This window comes from Mirounga leonina, unplaced genomic scaffold (genome assembly GCF_011800145.1).
Source record: "Mirounga leonina isolate KUSES-001 unplaced genomic scaffold, KU_Mleo_1.0 Mir_118, whole genome shotgun sequence".
Taxonomy (NCBI): domain Eukaryota; kingdom Metazoa; phylum Chordata; class Mammalia; order Carnivora; family Phocidae; genus Mirounga; species Mirounga leonina.
The window spans coordinates 1,848,355-1,873,585 of NW_023270277.1; the positions used below are offsets into that span (position 1 = coordinate 1,848,355).

General features: G+C 53.3%; 1 protein-coding gene across 3 annotated transcripts in view; it reads right to left on the reverse strand.

Moving 5' to 3' along the window:
• Window positions 1–25,231, reverse strand: part of LOC118007341 (EARP and GARP complex-interacting protein 1) — a 123,906-nt gene that overhangs the window by 32,593 nt on the left and 66,082 nt on the right. For 2 of the 3 annotated variants that reach the window (XM_035000371.1, XM_035000370.1), the window contains exon 4: window positions 7,570–7,726. The exons of the other annotated variant lie outside the window; for it this stretch is intronic. In XM_035000371.1, coding sequence (XP_034856262.1) covers window positions 7,570–7,726 — 157 coding nt within the window. The remainder of the gene's footprint in view (window positions 1–7,569; window positions 7,727–25,231) is intronic. 3 annotated transcript variants of the gene reach the window in all.

Below are 25,231 nucleotides of genomic sequence, written 5' to 3' on the forward strand. Positions count from 1 at the left end.
ACTACTGCAGACGCACCAACTTGAGAGATGGAGCACACCAGACTTTCTGCTGCTCTGACTCGGCTTCCACTCCCAGGCAGGGCGCGTCAATCCATGGCGAGGATGCTGAACCCCTCAGCAGCGGGGCGGAGGGGGGCTCTTCATGACCGAGAGGAGGCGGAGAAGCACGGAATTACCTGTGTGGCTCATCGGCCCGAACCAACAGCGACGACGTTGCAGGGCGGACGCCAGCTCACAACGGCCCAGCAGGCCCACACACAGGAAAGCCTTCCCCCCAGGGCTTTGCCAGGGCTCCCAAAGACGCTGGTGTGAACAGGACAGGGGACGGTGTGGGACCCGACGCCCAGAGGACGTGCTGGGTCTGCAGTCACTTCACTGCTGACATCCACACTGTATACACTAACGAAGGCCCCGAGCTGCCGGTCCAGTCGCCGCCTCACGGAAGAATAACCACATAGCACAGGGGGAGATGTGAAGAGCGCCCCCCCTTACCTACCCCAGACAATGAAAAAAGGGCCAACAAGATGCATGGCCAGGGCTTCACTCTTTTAACTCATTTCTTTACCACAATAAGGTGGGTTTTTATTAACTTGAGTTACGTAGGTCTCATCCCGCTCCAGAAAAATACAAGGCAGCTAACACACACAGCCTGAAATACAATGGGGCGAGATACCCTGAAGATGGGGAAAACATCACCATTTGGTAAAAGCAGCCCCAAGGGTCTGGTCCAACCGCCCTGCACGCAGCCGGCTGTGGGCTGCACTGACCTCAGCCTGGGGACACTTCCTCTGAGCGACAGGGAGAGTGGAAGGGCTGGGAGTTACTGTCTGAGTCACTGAGAAAGAGGTGCATGCCACTCAGTGTGAGATGAGACACACGACAGCACCTAACGAGCGCAGAGCGGGAACGCTCACCAGAGACCCCACATAACCACCCCATCACACGGGAGGGAAGGAGGCACGTGCCCACGGGGACGGCGTCAAGTACCTACAGACCCGGGGGTTGTTGCTCCCACACTCCCCACACGCTGACCGCAGGGGCAGACCATAGCGGAAGGGAAGAAAGTAGGCGAGAAAAGAAGGTGGTTTTGTTATCTGCGTATGAGGAACTCCCCTAGAATGCATAATTTATTTATATTTGTCATCTATAAAGGACTAGCTAGAAGATGTGTGAACATTCTCAAAACTCATTCTGATGAAGATGTATTTATACTCCCAGCAACAGAAACAACTTCCAAATCACAGTGTGACGACCACAAGTGGCTCCTTTTGTTCATTCATTCAGCAGGGAGGCAGTTCTGGGCAGTATGTGGTGTCCTGGAGTCGGTCTGCCTGGCTCTGAATCCCAGAAACTGCACTGAGTAGGAAAGGCTGGATGCAGTCACCTTCTCCGCCATGGTCCCTACTTTAGAGAGTCGTGTGGGCAGGAGGCAGCGCCTGAGGACCTCAGAAGGGCTCAGGGTCGGGGTCCCTCACACAGCAGAATGCTGTGGCTGGCAATGTCCTCGGTGCTGAGGACACACCTGCTGCTGGACAAGGCCCCTGCCCCAAGGAGGTTCAGGGATGGCGGCGTGAACGCACATGGCAGAGTGCCAGGCGTGGTCATGCCTTTACACAAGATAAAGCTGGGTGCAAGGACAGGAAGATGTGGGTGGGGGTGGAAGAGAGATTCTTTTAGAGAGGCCCTCTCCGAAGAGGGGATACTGAACCATGAGGACAACTCATTAATCCACACCAGAAACTACGGGGCGGGCCCTCTAGGCTCAACTTGGGATCTGCAGCCCAACAATGTGGATCTGAGAAAATTAGGAAGAGACTGGATTGTTGGCTTGTTTGTATCATGTATCCTAACAAGTATGGAGGTGCCACACTTCCACAAAGATCCTGCCACGGAGCCATGGTAACAACTGTGAAGAGTTTCCTCCCTTTCAGGAATCTTCATTTGCAATTGAGAGAAAGGGGTGACATTCCAGCAACTTACGCAGCCCCGGGCAGGTGAGCACAAGAGACAGGGCCCGCTGCCCCCCAGGCCAGCATTCCATCTACCTCCATGGGTGGGAGCTCGAACCAAACACACCTGGTCACAAGGCCTGCTAGAATCTTCAATGGCAGGTGGGCCTGCCGGGCACTGCCCACCCGCTGCGCGTTAGAGGGCTGGGATGGGGGTGTGGGGCCACCTATGCTGGGGCCCAGTTGCTCCAGAGCAAGTAGAAGCTGAGTGGCCCTGAGGACAGGAGCCCACACAGTGCCCTATGGGGCGCAGCAGCAACCCTGCAGACTGTGGACTGTGTGCTATTCCAAGAAGCTCCCTTACGGCCAGCAGCAGGGCCTATGCCCAGGACGTGTCCAGGAGGCCCTCTCCTGGGACTGCTTCAGCCCCAACTTAATAAACCAAAAAGGAGGGTGCCTGGGTGGCTCAGTTGGTTAAGCGACTGCCTTCGGCTCAGGTCATGATCCTGGAGTCCCGGGATCGAGTCCCGCATCGGGCTCCCTGCTCGGCGGGGAGTCTGCTTCTCCCTCTGACCCTCCCCCTTCTCATGCTCTCTGTCTCTCATTCTCGCTCTCTCAAATAAATAAATAAAATCTTTTAAATAAATAAATAAATAAATAAATAAATAAATAAACCAAAAAGGAAAGCAAGCAAACAAAACTACCAGTTGCCCCATGTTTGACCCCAAACAGCACCTTCACGTTCATGTATTCACCAGACTTAAATTTCCAAAAGCCAAATTCCCTATCAGATAATAAGACATCACTAAAAGGGGCACCTGGGTGGCTCAGTCATTGAGTGTCTGCCTTCGGCTCAGGTCATGATCCTGGGGTCCTGGGATCAAGTCCTGCGTTAGGCTCCATGCTCGGTGTCAAATAAATAAATAAAATCTTAAAAAAAAAAAAAAAAGACACTTAAAAAAACCATGCATGACAACCCCAAAGGCCAGCGAGGATGCAGAGACTGGGCCTCACATGTTGCTCCAGCAGTTTGTACAAAACACTCACCTACAGGTACCCCATGAACTGCACTCAAGGGCATTCGGCTGCGAGAGATGAAAACCTATGTTCACGTGAGCACCTGTCCATTCCTGTTCAGAGCAGCTTTATCAGGATGTCCAAATCCCGGTGGAAACCCAGCTGTCCTTCATAGGTGAATGGTCACAGAAACCACGGTCCCACGGACTACCACTCAGAATAAAGGGGCGGAGCCACTGACAGACACAGGTGGCAACAGGAAGGACCCCCCAGGGAATCACAGTGCGTGCACAAAGCCACGATCAAAGCTTCCAGAGTGGACGATTCCATTCATAGAACCTTCTCAAAATGACAAATCTACAGAAGGAGCACAGACTGGTGCTTGCCGGGGATTAAGGATGGCGCATGGGGAGCAGTGGGCTAAGGCCATAAACAGGCAGCAGAAGGGCTCCCAGTTCTGTATGTTGACCACGGTGCCGGCTGCACCTCAAGAGACACACATGATGACATGGCAGAGAACTCAGTGTGCACATGCGGTGGGTCCTATCAACACCCCATCCCCAGTGGTGACTGTGCAGAGGGATTATGCAATGTCACCACCAGGGGAGATGGGGGGACGAGCACATGGGATCTGTCTGTATTGTTCCTATAGCTGCAGGGGGATCACAGCCACTTCAAGGCGAAAAGGTCAACAAACACATATAGTGACATAAGTGATAACAAAAGGAATTCAAGAAATGCTTGGAACAATGGCGGCAAATTCAGAAGAGGGCAGCCTTCCAACGTGAATTTGAGGAAGACCATTTCTCTGGATGTGTTTATGTATCAACAATTACTTCCTAAGAAGTTCCCCTTTCATAAATAGGGGTGTAATTACAGGGGGTGTGATCGTGGAGTGTGATTAAAGGAATGTGATCACAGGGGTGCAATCACAGAGGTGTGACCACGGGGCTTGATCACAGGGGTGTAATCACAGGGGTGTGATCACTGAGGGGATGCGATCACGGGTGTGATCACAGGGGTGCGATCATGGGAGGGTGAGATCACAGGGTGTGATCATGGGTGTGACCACAGGGGTGTGATCACAGGAGTGTGATCATGGGGGGAGTGCGATCATGGGGTTGTGATCATGGAGTATGATCATGGGGGTGCAAGGACAGGAGTGTGATCACTGGGGGGTGACCACAGGGGTGTGATCACAGGGGTGCTATCACGGGGAGTGCAATCATGGGGGTGTGATCATGGGGATGCGATCACAGGGCTGTGATCATGGGGGGGTGTGATCACAGGGATGCAATCACGGGGATATGATACGGGGGGTACGATCATGGGGGTGTGATCATGGGGGTGCAATCACGGGGGTGTGATTGCAGGGGTGCGATCATGGGGATGTGATATGGGGGTGCGATCATGGGGGTGCAATCACAGGGAGGGATCCGATCATGGGGGTGAGATCAGGGGAGTGCAATCACAGGGGTATGATCACGGTGGGGGGGTGCAAACACGGGGATGAGATCATGGGGGTGTGATCATGGGGATGTGATACAGGGGGGTGCGATCATGGGGGTGTGATCACAGGGGTGTGATCAGGGGATGCAATCAAAGGGGTGAGATCAAGGGGGTGCAATCATGGCGGTGTGATCACGGGGGTGTGATCATGGGGGGCTGCGATCACGGGGGGTGCAATCACAGGGGGTGTGCCATCACAGGGGGTGTGATCACCAGTGGTGTGAGTACTGGAGGTATGATGATAGGAATATGATCAGTGGCGTGACCCTGTGCGTGCAATCATGGGTGTGATCATGGGGGTGCAATCACAGTGGTGCAATCACAGAGCATGTGATCACCAGGGGTGTGATCACTGGTGTATGACCACCAAGTGTGATAGCAGGGGTATGATGATAGGAATATGATTACAGGGGAGTGATGATGGGTATGGTCACAGGGGTGCAATCACAGAGTGTGTGATCACCAGGGGTGTGATGATAGGAATATGATTATGGGGGAGTGATCATGGGTGTGATCACGGAGCATGTGGTCACTAGGGTTATGATCACTGGTGTGTGATCACCAAATGTATGATTACTGGGGGTGTGATGATAGGAATATGATTCTGGAGGTGTGATCACCGAGGAAGCGATGATAGGAATATGATCACGGGGGTGCGATCATGGGTGTGATCACTGGGGTGTGATCACTGAGTGTGTGATGATAAGAATAGGATTACAGGGGTGTGATTACTGGGGGTGTGATCACCAAGAGTGTGATGATAGGATTGTGATTACAGGGGTGCGATCACAGGGGTATGATCACCAGTGGTGTGATCACCGGGGGTGTGATAGGAATATGCTCATGGGTGTGATCACCAAGTGTCTGATCACCGGGGGTGTAAGGATAGGAATATGATCATGGGGGTGCAATCATGGGTGTGATCACCGAGTGTGTGATCACCAGGGGTGTGATGATAGGATTGTGATCACAGGGGTGTGATCACCGAGTGTGTGATCACTGGGGGTGTGATGATAGGATTGTGATCACAGGGGTGCGATCATGGGTGTGATCACTGGGGTGTGATCACTGAGGGTGTGATCACCGGGGGTGTGATGATAGGAATATGATTCTGGGGGTGTGATCACTGGGGGTGTGATGACAGGATTATGATGACGGGGGTGCGATCACAGGGGGTGTGATCACCAAGTATGTGATCACTGGGCGTGTGATGATAGGAATATGATTCCGGGGGTGTGATCACCAGGGGTGTGATGATAGGAATATGATCATGGGTGTGATCACCGAGTGTGTGATCACTGGGGGTGTGATAATGGCATTGTGATCACGGGGGTGCGATCACGGGTATGATCACTGAGTGTGTGATCACCGGGTTGTGATGATAGGATTGTGGTCATGGGGGTGTGACCCAGACTGAACATTTCACGGACATTCATTTTCTGACAAGCACATGTAGACAGAGGTGACCACTCCTCTGATGGAACACCGGATGGAGTATCTGAACCCAGGTGGGAGCTGGGGAAGTGGACCAGCAGCCCCTCCGCTGCTCCTCTGAGCTCAGCCCATCTGTGCACTCATCAAAGTCACTGATGCCATCTGACCTCCCCAAAGTTGCTGCTGGTCTGCACTGTGTCTTCCCTGCTCCCCCCGTGCCAGTCTATCTCCTGGCACTTACGTACATACTGCACTCGTGCACACGTGTGCGTCTGTCTGCACACGTTCCAGGCTCGCTCTGCACTCTCGCAACCCCTCATGAGATGCAGGGCTGCTGTGCGTCTCCTCTTCCTGCAGACAGGGTCTGACACCTCCGTGTGGAGAACAGCAGCCTGGCACCCATGAAAACACACCGCCCGCAAACGAGCGCACAAAGGCCTTCCAGGGCCACAGATGGTGCCGACCCACAGCTCTGCTCCCTTTGCCACTCCAAGACCCGCTGCTGCCACGGAGACTGCATTGGTCCCAGCTCCACACGTCGTTCCTAAGCAAATCCCTCTTCGATTCCACTGGTAAAAACGAATAACTCTTTCCTCGGGGGGCCCATGGCACGGAGTTCCTAATGATCGCAGTGCATGCCACAGCCTGCCCGATGTCACTCAGATCTTTACCCTGGGGGTCTCCCCTGGGAGATCACGCATGACTCCTTGAGGCCGGGTCCCTGACCCATCACACTGGCATCCCTGGAGTCTGGCAGGTGCATGCAGCAGGTGCTTAATAAATACGTGTTGGATTAAACTTATTTAATTGGTATATCTGGCCCAAACAGAAGTGGGTATACAGAGGCTAGAGCTCTTTCTCACATATGCACGCTTGTGTGCACACACGGAAGTGTTACTACACTAAGTAAAACAGTAATTACTGTTATAAACACCCATACCAACATTATGCTCCCACAGTCCCTTCTAGAAAGCACAGCCTTTTGAATGTGCCGAGGCTTCAGTGCTCTGAGGAGGCTCCCACCGGGTATGGAGGTGAGTGCCGCCAAGCCTCGGCCACAACACGTGGGCAGCGACGGGCCAGGCAGCCCTGATGGGCGCTGGTGGCATCTCCATCCCCTGGCACACATGACATGCGGAGGAGACACACGCAAGGATAAAGATGTGCAGGGCTCGGGGAACGACACGGTGTGCACACAGCACATCCTTACTCAGTCTACAAAAGAAGAAACTACAAGCCTTCAGCCTAAAGTAAGAAATCAATCAATTTACACTTAAGATTGCTGAATGGAAGTGTATTTACGAAGCTAAAGAGCAACAGGACATTTAAGTGCTCTCCAGCACCAACTTCACCCTCGTCCTGGCAGGGACCTGGCAGCACAGATTTAGATGGAAAGGACACCCGCACACAGGCTCCTTCACGGCAACAGAGTTTCCGTGATGTATCTAATCTGGAGAAGAACTGAGACTGAGCAACAGGAAAGGAAGGAAGGAAGGAAGTGGGGGAGAGAGAGAGAGAGAGAGAAAGCCAGCCATCTATACGATCTTTTCACAAGAAAGCAGGGCTCCGAGCGTGAGCCGCGCGCCCAGGAACAGGAGTGTGCGCCCGCGCGCTCGAGCCTCCAGGCTCGCCGTGGCGTCTGAAACATGCAGAGCCCTACCAGGCTGTGCTGCCGTGGGCCGTGTCGTCCAGGTGACAGAGCAGCTCCAGGCTGTGCGCGGTGCTGGACGAATCGTCGGGGGACTCGTGGCTGCCCGGCTCCAGCTCCTTCGGCATCCTCCACACGGCTGCGCACGTCAGGACTTTGCTGTCTGAAGCTGAGCAACAGAGGGCAATGTCAACAGAGCGTGGTACGTGGCCACAATCCAGACAGCACAGCACAGCCCCCAGGCGCAGGGGCAGGGCACACCCGCTCTTTAAAACACTGAGCACCGCGGGCCGCCGAGAGCCGGCAGAGCGAGGGGCACCGACCTGGAGCTCGCGAGAACAGCTACAGCTCCCCACCAGCAGCCGCCTGACCCCTGCCTCCCGTGGCGCAGCCATCATTCCGCTTCAGAAGAAAATTTAATTTTCCTCAAAATCGATTTCCTTCCGTCCTTCCTCAACGGTTCTTCAAAACAGGGAGCAAAATGAGGGGGTGGGTGTGCTGCAGACACAAACACCACGAGTGCAGCTCGGGGCGAGGGTGGGCCCAGGGGCAGGAGGGCCCCGCCACAGGAACTCGGCGCCTGGCCGGGGCGCTAAGGCGGGAGCGTGTGGGGAACCCCGGCCCCCGGCGCGTACACGGCGCTGTCCTGCCACTGTCCTGGTTCTCCAGGCAGACAGCAGCCCAGTGCCCGAAGGCGCCGCACGGACACAGCGTCTCCCACAGACAACGGTGGCGGCTCACCACCCATCTCAGAGTCCCGACGCTTGGTTTTCAAGATGCTCCCGGAATCTGTATTCACAGAGCAGTTTCAAATGCCACGGTGTGGATAAGAACACTAAGCTTAGGTAAGGAAGACCAGGGAACATGCCAGGAGCCAGGTCACTGCCCCTCTACACAATGTTTCAGTAAAACAAAAAGAGAAATAAAACAAACCAAAAAAATCAGATTGAACATTATGTGATAAAAACTTAATCATGAATTCCTAAACACAAATCCTTTCAAATGTGATTTCCACTGAGTTCCAAACTGCGTATGTGCTACACACTTTCCCTTCTAAAGGCCTTTAGTACATGATGGTAAAACAAGGAACAGGTTTCAACACTAAATCACAGCCGACACTGAGTGAGGACCATAAAGGAAATGCAGAACAAGGGAGAACACTGCGCATTTCCCGCGTGAAGTAAGAACACGAGAGGGCCGCATCCACACCGGGAAGTGTCCCATTTCTCAGCTCTGTGGCCCTTCAGTCCAAACACCAGCTGATCAGCCAAGCCATCATCAGTGTACACGACGGGCAGATGCCTGGCTTCACCATCATCACCACGATCAGAGGATGGGCAGGGGCAGGCTTTCCACCGGGGTCTCGGATCCGATCCTGGCGCTCATCTCACATGCCGTTTGCTGAGCCATGTGTATATAATTCATGTTAGCCTTCCCGTTTCACCTAGGAAAATGCAGCATGCCCTGGCTTTTCTACACAAGAAACTAATTTTCCTGTGGAACCTTCCAGGCACCCGGTGTTTCTGCAGAGCCTGTGAGGCCTCGGTGTCACCCCTAAAATCCGAGAATATCCACCTGAAGAGAGGGCTGGCAACGCTGAGGCAGAAAGAAGAAATGAAGGCTGAAACACCCACCCTGTACAGACACAGATGATATGTGTCTCCCTAAATGACACGAGAAAGAACCACCTAATCTGAACAGGGATGGAGCTACCCAGTGTGAGAACCAAGTGAGGCTCCTCTACAAGGGGAGGTACATACAGCTTGTCTATGGGAGAACGGGCTGGTGGCAGAGCCCCACAGAACAAACTCCTTCTCTGGGGAACTCTGCTCAGGCGTCAGGAAAGTAAGTCTTTCCCTGTAACTTCTTCCTCACCCAGCAACATAGCAGTTGGGGGTGAGATATTAAATGCTTTCACCTTGAGAACAGTAATTAGACAAGAATGCTTTGCATTGCCGCTTCTAGTTAACACTATACTAGAGGTCCTGACTACTTCGTGTGGCAAGGAAAAAGTAAAGGTGTAAGAATGGGAGAAGAAATTAAAACATCACTACTTGTTAATGACAATGTATGTAGAAAACTTAAGACAATCTATACTGTTAGAAACAAAACAGGGAATTTAGCAAAATTGCTGAACACCAAGGTGATATATAAAAATTAATTGGGTATCTGTAGATTAGCAACAAAAATTTAGAAAATTTTAAAGATTTATTTATTTATTTATTTATTTGAGAGAGAGAGAATGAGAGACAGAGAGCATGAGAGGGAGGAGGGTCAGAGGGAGAAGCAGACTCCCTGCAGAGCAGGGAGCCCGATGCAGGATTCGATCCCGGGACTCCAGGATCATGACCTGAGCTGAAGGCAGTTGCTTAACCAACTGAGCCACCCAGGCGCCCGAAAAATTTAGAAAATTTTTAAAAACATTAATAATCACATTAAAAAATCAAGTATCCAGGGCACCTGGGTGGCTCAGTCAGTTGAGCAACTGCCTTCAGCTTAGGTCATGATCCTGGAGTCCCAGGATCGAGTTCAGCATTGGGCTCCCTGCTCAGCGGGGAGTCTGCTTCTCCCTCTGACCCTCCCAATTCTCATGCTCTCTCTCTCACTCTCAAATAAATAAATAAAATCTTTAAAAAAAAATCAAGTATCCAATAAATCTCAAACTAAAGAAGTGCAAGACCTGTACATGGCAGAATGAAGACCACTGCTGAGAGAAAGTAAAGGCCTATACATGGAGGGGTATACCATGTTCATAGACAGCTTCACTGCTGTAAAGGGTCCATGAATCTTTTTTTTTTTTTTAAGATTTTATTTATTTATTTGACAGAGAGAGACACAGCGAGAGAGGGAACACAAGCAGGAAGAGCGGGAGAGGGAGAAGCAGACCCCCCGCTGAGCAGGGAGCCCGATGTGGGACTCGATCCCAGGACCCTGGGATCATGACCTGAGCTGAAGGCAGACGCTTAACGACTGAGCCACCCAGGCGTCCCATGGGTCCATGAATCTTAACTAAAAGTCCAAAAGGCTTTTTGGGTAGAAGCCAACAACCCGCTTCTAAAGTTCTAAAATTTACATGGAAATGTGAACTGCCCACATAGTCAACAAAACAGTCATGAAGAAGAACAAAACTGGCTGATTTACAAATCTGTAATTAATTTGGGACTGGATCACAAATAAATAGACCAGAGAAAGAAAATGCAATCTAGAAACAGACCTTACAAGGATGGTCAGCTGACTTATAACAAAAATGCCACTGCACTGAAGTGGACAAAGGATGGTCTCCCCAGTAAAAGATGCTGCATCAATTGTATATTCATGAGAAAAATGAATTTGTATCCTATCTCACAACATACCTAGAAATCAATTCCAAACAGACTGAAGATTAAAATGTAAAAGACAAAATAATACAAATCTTTTCTATAATACATAGTAGAATATCCTCACAACCTTGAGATAAGCAAAGATTTCTTAAACAGGGCAGAATAAAACACTAATCATAACAGAAAAGACTGGTAACACAGACCATGTTAAAATTAAGACTGTCTATCTACCAAAAGACACTGAACTTCACAAAATTAAAAACTTGGAAAGACACCATGGAAATAAATGAAACAAGGGGCGCCTGGGTGTCTCAGTCAGTTAAGTGTCTGCCTTCGGCTCAGGTCATGATCTCAGGGTCCTCGGATGGAGCCCCGGGTCAGGCTCCCTACTCAGCGGGGAGTCTGCTTATCCATCTCCCTCTGCTGCTCCCCCTGCTCATTCTCTCTCTCTCTCTCTCTCTCAAATAAATAAGTAAATAAAATCTTTTTTAAAAGAGAAAAAAAAAATGAAACAAAACTGGAAGAAAAGGGCGCCTGGGTGGCTCAGTTGGTTAAGCGACTGCCTTTGGCTCAGGTCATGATCCTGGAGTCCCGGGATCGAATCCTGCATCGGGCTCCCTGCTCAGCAGGGAGTCTGCTTCTCCCTCTGACCCTCCTCCCTCTCATGCTCTCTGTCTCTCATTCTCTCTCTCACAAATAAATTAAAAAAAAAAAAAAAAAAAACTGGACGAAAATATTCCAATACATATATCTGACAAAGGGCTTGTATCCAGAATATATAAAGAACTCTCGCAACTTAGTAACACAAATAACCCAATTTTTAAAAATGGCAGAAGACTGAATCAGACAATTCATAAAAGAAAACATGAATGGTCAGCAATCACCAGAAAGGATGCTCAATATCAATGGTAACTGGAGAAAGGCAAAATAAAACCAAAATGAGATGTACTACATACCTACTGGAATGGCTAAAATTTAATTTTAAAAAGATCAACAGTACCAACTCTTGGCAAAGATGTAGAACAATGGGTCTCTTGCAGATTGCTGGACATAGTGTAACACAGTACATTTTGGAAAACATTTTGGCAGTTGAGCATTCACTTACCAGATAACCCAATGATTCCACTCTTAGGAGAGGTTGTCACAAAGTGTGACTTACTGATAATGAGCTTTGTGGCCACTCCTGATTTCAGCAGCTAAACCTGGCCCCACAGCAATAGCAGCCTGGAGATGGTATGTGACTGCCAGAAGTCAGGGGTAGCAATTATCGTAACGACCAACAAGGCAGCGTGCCAGGCAAGGAAGGCCAACTGGCCGAGTTGTGGCAACAGATAACAAGAGATAGCATTCCTAGGAGCAAAACAGATGGTCCCTCAACAGAGCACTGCCTGCCTAATACGTGCATGCATACATACATACATACCAATTCAAGGGAAACAGGAATGGATGAGCAGGAAGCTGAGGGAAGTCACCCTATTAAAAGTCATGACCCCTCACCCAGCTCTGGTCTGAGCAGATTTCAGACCTAAAAGCCACTGACAGAAAACATGGCCAGATCCCCAGGAATTAGGAACCCATAACACCAGGGCAAGTGCCCACAGTGATGATTAGCCCAATGTGCACCCAAGAAGACCTACTGCCCCTTAGTTGGTGGTCATACACTGGGCAAAGGTAATACCCAACAGTTCAAGGCCTACTGAACACAGGGTCTGAGATCTAAAGTGTCCTGTCCCTTATTAAGGTAGAGACATTAGGGGGGCAGGTAATAAATAAAATCCTAGACAAAGCCTGGTCACAATAGATCTTGTGGGTCTGCAGATCCAGCCAGTGCTCATCTCCATGGTCTGTGAGTGTAAAATGGGGCTGACGCTGATGCCCCACCCCATCATAAGCAGTGGAGACATGTGTCTACGTTAAGGATCAAGGGCATGGAAGGGCCTTGTTGAATTGGCCATCTGGCCTCTGCACAAAGTCAGTGGGGCCCTGGGGAGGGTCTGTGGGCTACTCTAAGCTCAAAAGAGCAGGCACCCTGCTCACAGCTGGAGTGCCAGACCTAAGTCTCTGTTAGAATAACTCCACCAGCCGCAGGTAAGTGACATGTAGACGCTGCCCTCCAAATGCCTATTTTCCTATCCCGATGAAGACAGAGGACTGCAAACCATCCACATCTCCTGTGAGAGGAGAACTGCATGTGGTTTTGCTGCAGGGCTGTTAGCGCTCTGGCCTGCTATCATAATATGCTCCAGAGGCATCTGACACCCTGCAGAACCCTGCCCTGAGCCAGGACAGCAATGACATCACGCTGCGTGCAGCAGACCCCAGCAAGCGGGTGGAAGATACCCTGCAGAGACTCAGGACCTGCCAACCTGGCGAGGTGTGAGGTCCAGTATTCTGCAGAAGCTGCATCCTACACCCACAAAGGAAGAGGCACAATGCCTGAAGGCCTCTTTATCCTGCAGCCGACATGCTGTGCATCTAGGGACACCGGGCCAGCCCAGATGCTTGGCAACATGGCGGGCTGCCGGCTGAGTGGCAGTAAGGGACAAAGGGCTCAGCGGCAGATCAAGTTGAAGATACATGACTTGGAGGACGTGCTGGCATGGCAGTGACAGAAAGGGTAGAGCAGGGGCTTCCTGGGAAGAATCTCAGGCTTCCAGAGAATCACATGCATTTTAAAACACTGCTGTGGCCATGCTTCTGGGACCACAGGTGGACCAAGGGACACCAAGGGACCAAGTGTCACTCATTCCAGAGCCCCATCATACCCACCAGGACACAGTTAGGCCCACAAGGCCCAGGACAACTCCATAGACCGTGGACTCCTGCTATGTGGTTCTATGTCCCCAACACAAGAACACACAGGCCTGGGGAATGTGTACTTCTACATGATACTGTGTCCCTAACACGAGAACCCACAGCCCTGGGAACCAGGAACGAGAGCAGAGCTGAGTCCACTTGCTCTTCCCCCAGGACCCACAGGACCCTTGTGTTTCCTGTGCCCCTAACTCTGGGCTGCGCAGGGTCAAAGGTCCTAATTCCCATGGGGGGGTGCGCTTTTTCAGGGACAGAGCAGGGATTCCCTCAAGCCACAAGTGATAACGGCCAACATGCCACTGAGATTTTGTGGGTGTTGTTAGGTCGCAATAAGCTGACTTATAAACCATCTAGCCTCTGGCTATAATCATTTGTGTCTGTGCTTGCTTCCACTTGGTAATGGGAAGACAAAGTTGAGTCAGATACAGACATTGCCCACAGGATGCCAAACATGATCAAAGGGGAAATAATATAAGGACAAGATCGGCAAATGCCTTAAGAGAGATCCAGGTGAAGTGCTGCAGGGAAGATTGCCTTCCCATGGGGAGGGGATTATTTAGCTGCAGCCCCAAGGGGGACTGGGGCACGTGGAAATGGACATAAGGCTTTCCGCAGGTAGGATTAAGGTCCCAGTGGCTTTGGAGGATTTCAATTTGGGATATGGTAAAATGAATGAAAGCCATAAGAAATGAGGTTTGACGCCCTACTGGGATGGACCAGGAAGGGTCCTGAAGACTAGCTGAGGACTGTGGAGGGTCTGCTCTAGATAACAGGGTGGAGGCTGACAACTCTGAGTGAGGACACGGTGCCTGGCAGGGAGAGGACACGTTCCATCAATGCAAAAACACTAGGCCCTGCGCCGCGCTTGAGAGCAGACGATCTGGCATCAGTGTGTAAGACGGGCTGAATCAGGAAAGAGGCTGGCAGCCAGGACACAAGTCAGGAGCATTACCCACTGGCAAGACAGGGTCATGGCCACAAAACCACCAGGCAGACAGCGGGAGAAGATGACCCTTAGTGTCCATCCTAGAAGCCCCGGATGCGCACTCCTGCCATGCGGCTCCCACGGTGGCCGGAAGGCGCACGGCCTCCAGAACGGCCATGGCCCACCACGGGGTCCACAAGGCACAGGGACGCCACGGGCGCAGCGCGTTCAGACCTTGTTCCATTTGCACCGTGCACGGGGCCTGAGTAAATGGCGAGCAAAGGTGCTCCAGGGTGGGCAGACGAGGGAGCTGCCGAACACAACCGGGGACGTGCCACGGGACGGGGAGGCCAGGGTAGTTCCCACCAGGCAGGTCACGCCTGCAGAAATAAACAGTGACGGGAATGACAACTCGGCAGCAGCCCACAAGTCCGTGTAAGACAAAGAGAGAGCCGCACTAGGTACGCTTGCAAAATGCAGAGAACCGTACATTTTTCTGAAAACTGGTGAACAAAAGGAAAAAAAGTGAGGAAATTTCTAGCATATGGAAAATTTATCTGGATTTTCTGAAAGATTATGAAGTTTTGTTACCAGAACTTACTATGAAAATTTGATGGGTCCAAGGTGAATCCAAAGTTCCTTATTGAGAAACGTAACCCCTAGAAATCACCCTGAGAAAGACCAGAAAGTGACATCGTGTGTATTCTGGGCACCCGCCAACATCACCCACCCTAGAAATGCGCAAAGCTGCAAAATCTGCTGCATGAAGAGTGCGCCTTGGGTCCAAGGAACACGGCAGGCATTATCAGAAACTCTCCAAATCCTCAGAAGCAGATGAAATTGAAGGTAAACAGTACTGAGTAAGAAATGCTGGAGTTTGCCCATCGAGACATGCAAATTGGTTCTGAAACTCGGAGGATTTCCATATCTGCATGAGTCTCAACAGAGCATTCAACGCAAATCCAGCAGCTATCAAAGAAACTAAGGTGCTTTTAAGAAGGAAACCCTGATCTTTAGAAGGAAACGCTGTAATAACCAGCAAGGCATTCCACTCTTCTCTCTATGTCTGAGTGCATCCTGAAGGGAGGTCCTGTAGCGCCCGGATCACTGTTGTAACGACCTCGAGCCCCGGGAGCCCCGGGAGGGCAGTCCCACCATCGCAAGAAAGCAAGCTCAGGGCGCAAACCATGGAGAACGCAGCCACGTGAGCGAGAAGGGAAGGCCCACGCCACGCACAAGGAACCTCACCCCTCCGTTCTGTGAACCAGGAGACTGAGGCCCATGAAGTTAACCGGCTGCCCCACGCTCTTGTGGGTCATCAGTGCCCTAGTCAGACAGGAAACGCGGTGGCCTGACTCGTCAACAGTCCATGGCTTCGGAGAAGAAAATACCGAGTTGTGTCCTGAAGGCTAATTGGAGGCCACTGTCTGTTTTTCACATGGAACACGCAAGCTGAAGGCACTTAATGAGATAAAAAGATAATCAGGTCCAATGAATGGAAGAGGCCTGCCTGAGGCTGCCAACTGTGCCCGCGGAGTGTGCCACTCACTGTAAGGGATTACTGAGTCCGGGCTTAGAGGAATTCAAAGGAGATTAGGGCCTTTGTAAGCCTGAACAGCTGCCCCAGCCAGCTCAGCTAAAGGGCTAACAGTGCCCTGGCTGGGGACATAATCTGATCCCCAGCCGGACGGGGAGGAGGCTTCGGCCGGGCTCTGGGAGCAGGATGCAGTGGGCGCATTCGGAATCCGAGGGCTATTTTTAGAGTTCAACCATCTCTGCGTCTGGCACAGGCTGAGAAGGATGAAGAGCAATCCAGCTCCACTAAGCAGTCACCTGGGACAGGGAGAGCTTGGAGCTGTGCCTAAAAATGCCTTTCTGCCCTGGCCTTCACATGCTTTAGGGCACACAGTGTATGAATCATAGACCCCGGTGCACAGGAGGGCAGACTGACGACGGAGCAGGGTCTGGCCTGTCCCCTCATCTCCCAGCACTGGTGTGACGGCTCCTACACCCCGAGAAGCTCTGAGCTCCCTGACCACAAGGACAAGGATGGGTGGGGAGGAGGACTGGCTGCGATCTCCAGAGACAAGGCAGGCACAGGAACCAAGGGCCGATCAGAGCATGTTAGCCCAGGTGGCTCTCTGGCAGTGGGTAAAGGAAGAAGAGATCCAGTCAGGCGCCCCAGTACCCCCTGATCTATGTAACTGGCACGACTTGGCCCTGGGCAGAAACCCGCCTTGAGCCACCAGTGAAGAGCCACCACCTCCCATGCAGCGCTTAACCTAGGACAGGTTCGCAGACCCACAGCCCCTGCTCTTCGGGGGACCCAGGCCCCCTTGAGGAAGGACTCTGTAACACTGCTGCAGAATAGATGAGGTTTTCCTCCAAGCCTTCCCTAGGTCTAGGACGGTAGCACCACAGGAAAGGGACGTGCGAGAGCCCATGATGAGCCCAGGGGGTACGACTGGCCAACAGCCAGACCTATGGACTTGTGGCCCCAATCCACCTCAAAGAGGGCTGGTGGACCAACCTGCAGCAATCACCAGATTCCTGAACGTATCAAGGGAAGGGGCAGGCGGGGGCGGGCAGGATCCCACCTACAGCAGAGCCAACAATGATGGGAAGAACGATGGAAGCCCCTGGAAGTCCCCTTCCCTCTCAGAATGGTCACCAAAGGCAACTCTGCAACACCAGTGGGAATGGAGAGCTTGGATCACCATCAAAGTCTTGAAAGATGCTGGCATGCTGATCTTATCAGATCCCACCGAGTCCCCGCTTGGGCCTGCGTAGCAGGAAGAAGCTCTTGGAGGACGACAGCGGATCATGACAAACTTCATCAGTGACACCAAGGGCTGCCATCTGACGTGCTGGGGCCAGGGATGCACAGCAACACAGCCCCTGGCCTCTGAGACACGGATCGGGGCGGGGGGACATCTTCTCCCAGAACCAGTCTGGAGGGGTCACCAGCAGCCAGGTCCATCAGCAGCCGGGACAACAGTTCCTGCGCTGGCAAGCCCACATCGGTGCTCACAGCTTCCCACCAGAACCCCATCCAGAGTGGGCACGCCTTGCCCCAAATCCAGTCCCCGCCCTGCCTGTTTCTGTAGGGCCGGGAGCTAAGGATGGTGTGCACTTCAAATGAGACATGACAGGAAAGGGCAGTCTCTGAGAGCGGGACTGACCGGCCCACTAAGCCCGCAATCCTCGCGCCCGGGCCCTTCCTGGCTCAGAGCATGCTCGCATGAGCCCTTCACACCCCGCTCTGTGATAAACCACGGGGCTCCAGTGCAACGGGGTCCGTGAGCGGTGTGCGGTGAGGGTGCCAGGGAGCTCAGCCCCTGAATGGGCCCCAGACCCTTGTCTCTCTACGATCCTGCTGCCTCAGCCTGGCAACAACCTTCCTACGGCGCTGACACAGAACTGGTGCCGAGGCTTCCTGCCCACACAGCCCGGTGTGTGAGACCTCACGCCCAGGCTGGCATTCTGGTTCCCTCCACAGGCCCCCCTGCATGGCCGCTCTGCACCCTGCCCACAGCCCCGGGGGTCTCGCTCCCTCCACACTCCAGGGCACACCACGCCCTGCTGTGACTGCTGTGACCACCTGACACCAAGGGTGGCCTACTGCCTGCCCAGGACTGCCCCCCGCTGTCCAGCCACGTGCACCCCCCACCATCCAGCGGCGTGCAACCCCCCTCCCTTACCCCCCTCCCCTGCCATCCTGCCACGTGTGCCGCCCCCCTCCCGCCGTCCAGCGGCATGTACCACCCCCCGACGTCCGGCCGTGTGCGTCCCCCCTTCCCCTACCCCCCCGTCCTCTATAGCCTCGTGCACCCCACCTCCCCTGCCGTCCAGCAGCGTGCACCCCCACTCATGTCCAGCGGTGTGCACCCAGCCCCTCCCCTGATGTCCCAGCACAGTCTGCACCCGCTCCCTCCACTTCCCCTCCCTGGGTCTCCGACTGAGTCCTAGGGTGCCAGAGCAAGTTACCTTATATCAGGTATGAGTAAGTCTTCTGTCATAGTTAGTAGCTCCTTATATCTAACTTCCCTGTTTGCCCTGCTAGCTGGTTTCCACCTCATGACCCAGATGGCACCTGGTGATCTCATCGAAACGCTGTGTCGCAGGGAGAGTGAAAGGCAGGTGCACGGGGTGGGGAGAAAGCCTATGGAACCCCAGTGCCACCGCCTAAGTGACATTCCTAAGTGTCTAGCCATCTGGACCATGTTGCGGTATCTTCACCACTAGGAGGCCCAACTTTTGGTGGCCCTTTTGAATCTGGGAGGCAATAGATGACATGCTGACCATGGGGCTCTAACCCAGCGACCTGTCAGGCTGACACCTAAGTGGAGCTTGAACCAAGAGGCGTTCTGCTGGAGGTCCAGGCACAGGGCCCCGCTGGTGCTTGCAGTTTCCAGGCCAAACAAGACCACAGTGTAGAGCCTCCGGCGAGCCCCATGGCAGAGTCCTAGGCCAGACCTAGAATCCTGTGGCCGAGCAGTGCCCACTTACACGTGGCCATCACCCTGCTGTGAGGAAACAGCTCCTGGCTGGCTCCTGGACCCTGGTGGGCAGGACTGGACCCTGACCGTGGGAGGCAGATGCTGTGCGCTGAGTCCTGCACATCACAGCACATGTGTCATCTGATCCACCACGCCATCAGGAGGGCAGACACATCTAACATCAAGTGGGAATTCTGTGCATTCCAAACAAAATGGGGCCCCAGCAGGTCCTGAAAGCGGAGCAGGTTCCTCATGCGGTGGCTGCACTGGTTCTGCTCTGGGGATAATCCTCTGATCCCGAGGGAGGAACACCCGCCCTGAGCTTACAGACAGCCCTGCCCAGACACGGTGCCGACAGGAGGTACCCCACGCAGCAGTGTCTGGAAGGAGAGCATATGCCCGCTGGTCCACGCTGCCCAGGTGTGTGGATGGTCAGAGACACAACTGCATCAGCGTCTGGACGGTGGCTTCCATCGTGGCCCCGAGATCAGGCTTGGCAAGAAGAGAGCAAAAGCAAAGCAAGGCAGGCACACCAGTGGACTGCTGAGACGCAGCAGAGCGTGAGTGCACCTTCCCCATATGAACACTCACCATGGCATCTCAGCCACGAGGGGCCTACTGCACAAACACCAGCCATTCCCCCACGCCCAGGCTGCGAGGTTCCTAGAACATCACCACGTGTGGGGTGCGAGCCGTTCCCGGGAGGAGAAGATCCGTGTCATACCAGCAGCCCCCTCTGGCCTGAGCTCCCCATCTGCTGTATGAAATGCCCTCTTTCTGAAACACCTGGTGTGGTCTCTTGATCCTGACGGATAAACTCACCCTGATATCTCTAAGGATGGTGGTATCATTCACTGATGAGTAATAGAGAAAAAACAGAGTTTTGGATTGTGCTGCTCCTGAGATGCCCAGGAGAGATCTCAGTAACAGGGCCACAAGGCAGTCTGATGTCTATATGTGAAGCCCAGGAAAGAAGTGAAGGGTTTAAGATTATTTTTCTCATGGGGACACCAGGGTGGCTCAGTTGGTTAAGCATCTAACTCTTGCTCTCAGCAAATGCCATGATCTCAGGGTTGTGAGATCGAGCCCCGCATCGGGCTCCGCACTCAGCAGGGAGTCTGCTTGAGGTTCTCTCTCTCCCTCTGCCCCTCTCCCTGTTTGTGCGCACTCTCTCTCTCAAATAAATAAATAAATATTTTTTTAAAAAGATTATTTTTCTCTTCCACTATGTTTTTCAACAGTTTCATTTATCAAATTCACAGATTCTGGGACTTCTGATTCTAACAATACAGCTAATTAAGCATCTTGAAAAAAATTATGTTTCCATAAAACACTTACCTATATATTTAAATGCACAGTTGTGCTCTCAGGAATATAAAACAATATGATCAGGAGCAAAAAATAAAGCTGTTGTTGAAGCCAGAAATGGAAGCTACAGCTGCCCTTTCCATATCTGTCTCCACTGGGAATCTACAGACCACACAGTGAACAGGAAATAGGCATGAGGCCCACAAAAGGTAGAGCATCGGGACTGGGACCTTTGCAAAAGTCTAGACTCCCAAAGGGCCACTTTCTCATTAAAAGAATGAGCTGGTATAGAGACACGTGTTTATCTCAGCCATGGCTCGGAGCAGACAGCAGTCTACCTGGGAATCTGTATCCTACCCTGGTCCTCACAGAAGTCTGCGTTTGAATTTATACCGCTGGTATCCTGGACCGGGAAATCCTAGGCCAAGAATTTAACTAGAGGTCCTAGTCATTGGCAGCCCCGGGCATTTTCCAGAGGAAGCAAACTCTCTAGAAGAATGCACCCCCAGGCCAGGCGCTCAGGATTCCTACAGCTTCAGAGCAGCCCCGTAAGGGGCTTGTACTAAAACAGGGTGAAATTCACACTGACTACAGTGCCTCTGAGTGAGAGCCGGCCAGAAGAAGGAACCCCAGAGTGAGAACTCCAATGACTTCAGCCATGAGAATCTTTAAATCACTCAAAGAAATGAAAGCTGGAATAAAAAATGATCAAGCAAAAAAGACCACCAAAATCTACCAGGAATGTTTTTAAAAGAACCAAATAAAATGCCTAGAAATAAAATTTATGACTGTTGAAATAAACATCTCAGTTGGCAATTTTATAGCAGATTAGAAACAACTGGAAGAATTAAGCACTGGGAATGGTGTGAAGGAAGTGCCCAGAGGGCGGCAGACACGTACAGAGATGGAGACGTGGGGGGGCACGGAGTCCTGCCGCCCAGCCCTGGGGGCGCAGGGGGAGGCAGAGGCTGTGGGAGAGGTCGGGGGTCGGTCCACACAACCTAGAAGGATTCTGTAGTCAGACAGCTTACCGGTGTCTGAGTGCTTTCTTTGATGTATTGAAACTAAAACTGGATATCACAGATGACATTTTATGGGAATAATTTATGTAAGAAGGGTGAGACAGAAGCAGAAGACTCAGCTCAGCGAAAATGCCTGGACCCCATGTTGGGGACAGACACATTAAAACGGTAAGAAGCGAGGGGCAGCTAGAATGTGTAGCGAGCACTGCGCTCTCACTATGTGCCAATCTCCAAAGTGCTTCCCGAGTACTAACTTGTTTATCCGCCTCACAGCCTTAAAACGCAGGAACATCCCCACTCACCCAGGCATTTTTATGGTTTCCCCTCTTTTATTTTGTTTCAAAGATTTTATTTATTTATTTGAAAGAGAGCGAGAGCACGAGCAGGGGGAGGGGCAGAGGGAGAGGGCGTCTCAAGCCGGCCCCCCACAGAGCACAGAGCCTGACACGGGGCTCGATCCCACAACCCTGAGACCATGACCTGAGCTGAAACCAGGAGGTGGACATTCAACCAACTGTGCCAGCCAGGCACCCCTGGTTTCCCTTCTTTTTAATCAAGTGACCAAAGTACATGGGACGGGTAAGATCCTCCCTGGTGGTCAGAGAAAACACGTCACCTGGATCGGCAGGCCCTGACCCACGCCCGCACCCGCCTTCTCCTGGCTGTACAACCCTGGAGAAGTAACTCACCTTCCCTGCGGGCCGACACCTCTGTAACTCAGGGACTGTGGTGAGGATGCCAGGCGGTTGAAGGAAAGCACATTTAAAGGGTCGGCTCGGACACCGGCAGCAGCACCTCCTCTCTCTCATTCCGGGTCTGAAAGCAAGTGTCTGAGGCTCCCTACAGGACAGGCCCACAGGGGGGTGGAGCCACGCAGCACAGACAGGTGAGGTCTCCACGAACACCCCTCGTCCCAGAGCGCAGCCCAGCACCCTGCCCTCCCAGGAGCTCCTGGCATTGTCCTCCCTCACGCTTCCCGAGCATCCCCGCCCGGATCATGTGCACGTGTAGCAGGACTTCCCCCAGCCACACCATCATGTCCCCCAGGCCCTGCAGACCCACATCCTTGGACCCATGGCCCCAAGTTGCCCCCGGGCGCCAGGGATGCCACTCCGAGCCTCATCCAAGGGTCGGCTTCTCAGCAGCTGCTGCAAGGAACATGCCTCCACCGCCACAGCAGCTCCCAGCGAGGCTGCCCACAGCCGTCCCCTCCATCCACCGCCCTGCCTAGCAGACGCTTAGCACCAGCACCCTGGCAGGACATAGCCAGGCCCAGCCCACCCTCTCCATCCTGCTTGCCAAGCCCGCAGCTAGGCCAGGGCTGCCTCTCTAGGGGGCGCTGGGCTCTGTCCCGGACCTGGGTCACCATCTGGCTACGAGAGGTCTGCTCGCCTCAAGAACCCAACTACAGAGAGACCCGGCTCTCTCCAGCGACCGAGCCCTCGGAAGCTGAGGCTCCATCCCTGTGCCAGTGCCCTGAGGGCTGCCCGGAGGGGGTGTCTGCACGGCACGACCCCAGCCTAACCCCTCGCCCGACGGCCTCATGGCCGACCACGCAGAGCACCCCCGCGCCTCCAGGAGAACTCTGCGCTGACAGTGCGTTGACTGGAGGTCCGCGTGCAGCCACTCGTTTCTCAGGACTACAGAAAGGCACCAGTGACACTTGCTTGTCATCCCAGTGTTTGCTTTCTGGACAGGGACCACCCACATTCCCATTAGAACGGAGAACGCGGTGATTCATCAGCATTAGCTAGAGCAAAACTGGCACGCAGCACCTTCGGCGATGGTTTCTGAAATCACCATTATAAACTACGCTGGCACCCACTCGTGTCAGAAATTAATTAGTACCCCCCAAAACACCTTCATACCTTCATTCTTCGATAATGTGATGATTTGCTGATTGATGTGTTTAGGTTTCTACTCCATGCCCCGAGCTAAAGCATCAAAAGCTGCCTCCCAAAAATACCAGTGCACATGGCTTCTACACAGAAATACTCAGCGTGTTCAGTAGGCGCTGGGGACACGTGGGAAGAGTGTGCACGCGTGGAGCGAGCGGGGGGCGGCTCCGAGCCACGGCCTCGGCACAGCGTGATTGCAGACGGGCACCAGGGTCCGCTCTCTGGCTCTGGGAGGACCCAGGAGGCAGAAGACGGGGCACATTCATGACAGCCCCATGAAACACGGGGGTGCTGCATGGTAGAAAGAGTGCAGGGCGGACGCGGCGGCTGTGTGATCTGCGGACGACGGGCACGCACAGCCAACAACCACGACGGCACCGCCGTGTGCACACGGCGTGGGGACCTCAGAGCTGTCCCACCACACGCCCCACGGTCTCCCGTCACCGCGCCCCGGGTCCCAGGATCAAAGCGGTGGCAGGACCGGCTCACTGGGTGTCCCAGAGCTGCCATCTGCTAGGAGCTTGCCGTGAGGAGGGGGACAAAGCTCAGGGCATCCTGGCTTATGCTCTTCTAGGAGTTACCCTCCAACGGGAAAGGCAAGTGTTGTGCTTCACTCTTCTCCTGGGGCGAGAGCGGGGGGTAACGAGGGAGAATTCAGCCATAATTCCAGGACTTTCTCTTCCCACGTTGTCCCCTGCAAACACTTGGCTACCACGGCATTTGTACAGGGCCTCCTCCCCCACCCCAGGTGCGCCATGTGCCTTTATCACCCGCGTCTAAGCTTGTCTACGGACAAGCAGACACCCCTGCTGCCCACAGGCCGCACAGCCTACCTGCTCCTGTCTCCCCTCCCCGTGCTGCCCCAGGCTGCACCACTAAGGGTCATCCTGATGCGTGGCTGGGACGAGGAGTCACCAGGCCACCGATGGACGGACACCATCTCCTCACCCGTCTGTCCTTATTCACCTGTGGTCAGCTCCCCCGCTGGAATCTGAGCTCCCGGACGGTGGGGCTGTGGCTGTCTGATTTACTGCACCTGCCTGGCAGGCAAGAAAGGTCAGTGGATGCTTGCTGGGGAAGTCAGCTTGCTTTTCCAAGTCAGGGCAAATGTCCCATCTGACTTTACTATTAGCAAGCAAGTCCTTTGGGAAGGCCACCTAGCATGGCTCCTAGAGTACAACATGCGCTCAGCAGGGTGACCGGACGTGCTTCCTCCAGCCCCTGAGGCGAATCCAGCTCAGCTCTGCGCCCAGGGCCAGAGTGCTAAGGTCGCGTGCTCCCTGCTGCCTGCAAGGGCCCTTCCGGCTTCCAGGTCACTGCAGCCCCACTGTGTGCCCCCAAGTCATTCCTAGGAGCCACCTGCATGGTGGGCGCTGCCCCCTTTCCTTGTCCCCTTCTTCCTGGTTCATGCACATTCTGTCACTTTTCTCCTGCTCCAGGTGCTGCACACAGCTGTGGGGCTGCTTCCTGCACAAAGAGCCCAGCAGAGGGGACGGGCAAAGTGTCCCTGCACCTGCCCCCCCGCCAGGACACAAACATGCCCCCCACGCAGCAACCCTATGCTGGCCCCAGGACGGGGCTCCTCTCCTCTGTGTGTGCATCTGACTCCTCATCTGCAATAGTGGTTGGCTTACACTAATTAGTACAAAAATCCACCCAACTTGAAAACTCGGGAAAGTACATTTGTCTACTGTCCCACACGTGCCCTCCAGTTGGCAGTGGACCTGCCCCTGCTTCTGACGTCCTGTCAGCCAGGAGGCCAGGGGGTGTCTGCGGACATCACCAGCCCCGGTGGCCAGCCTTGAGGGGTAAGGAGAGGGTAAAGAGCAACTCTAAGAGAAGGAAATCATTATGAAGCATGAAACAGACTCGCAACTGGTCCCCAGGA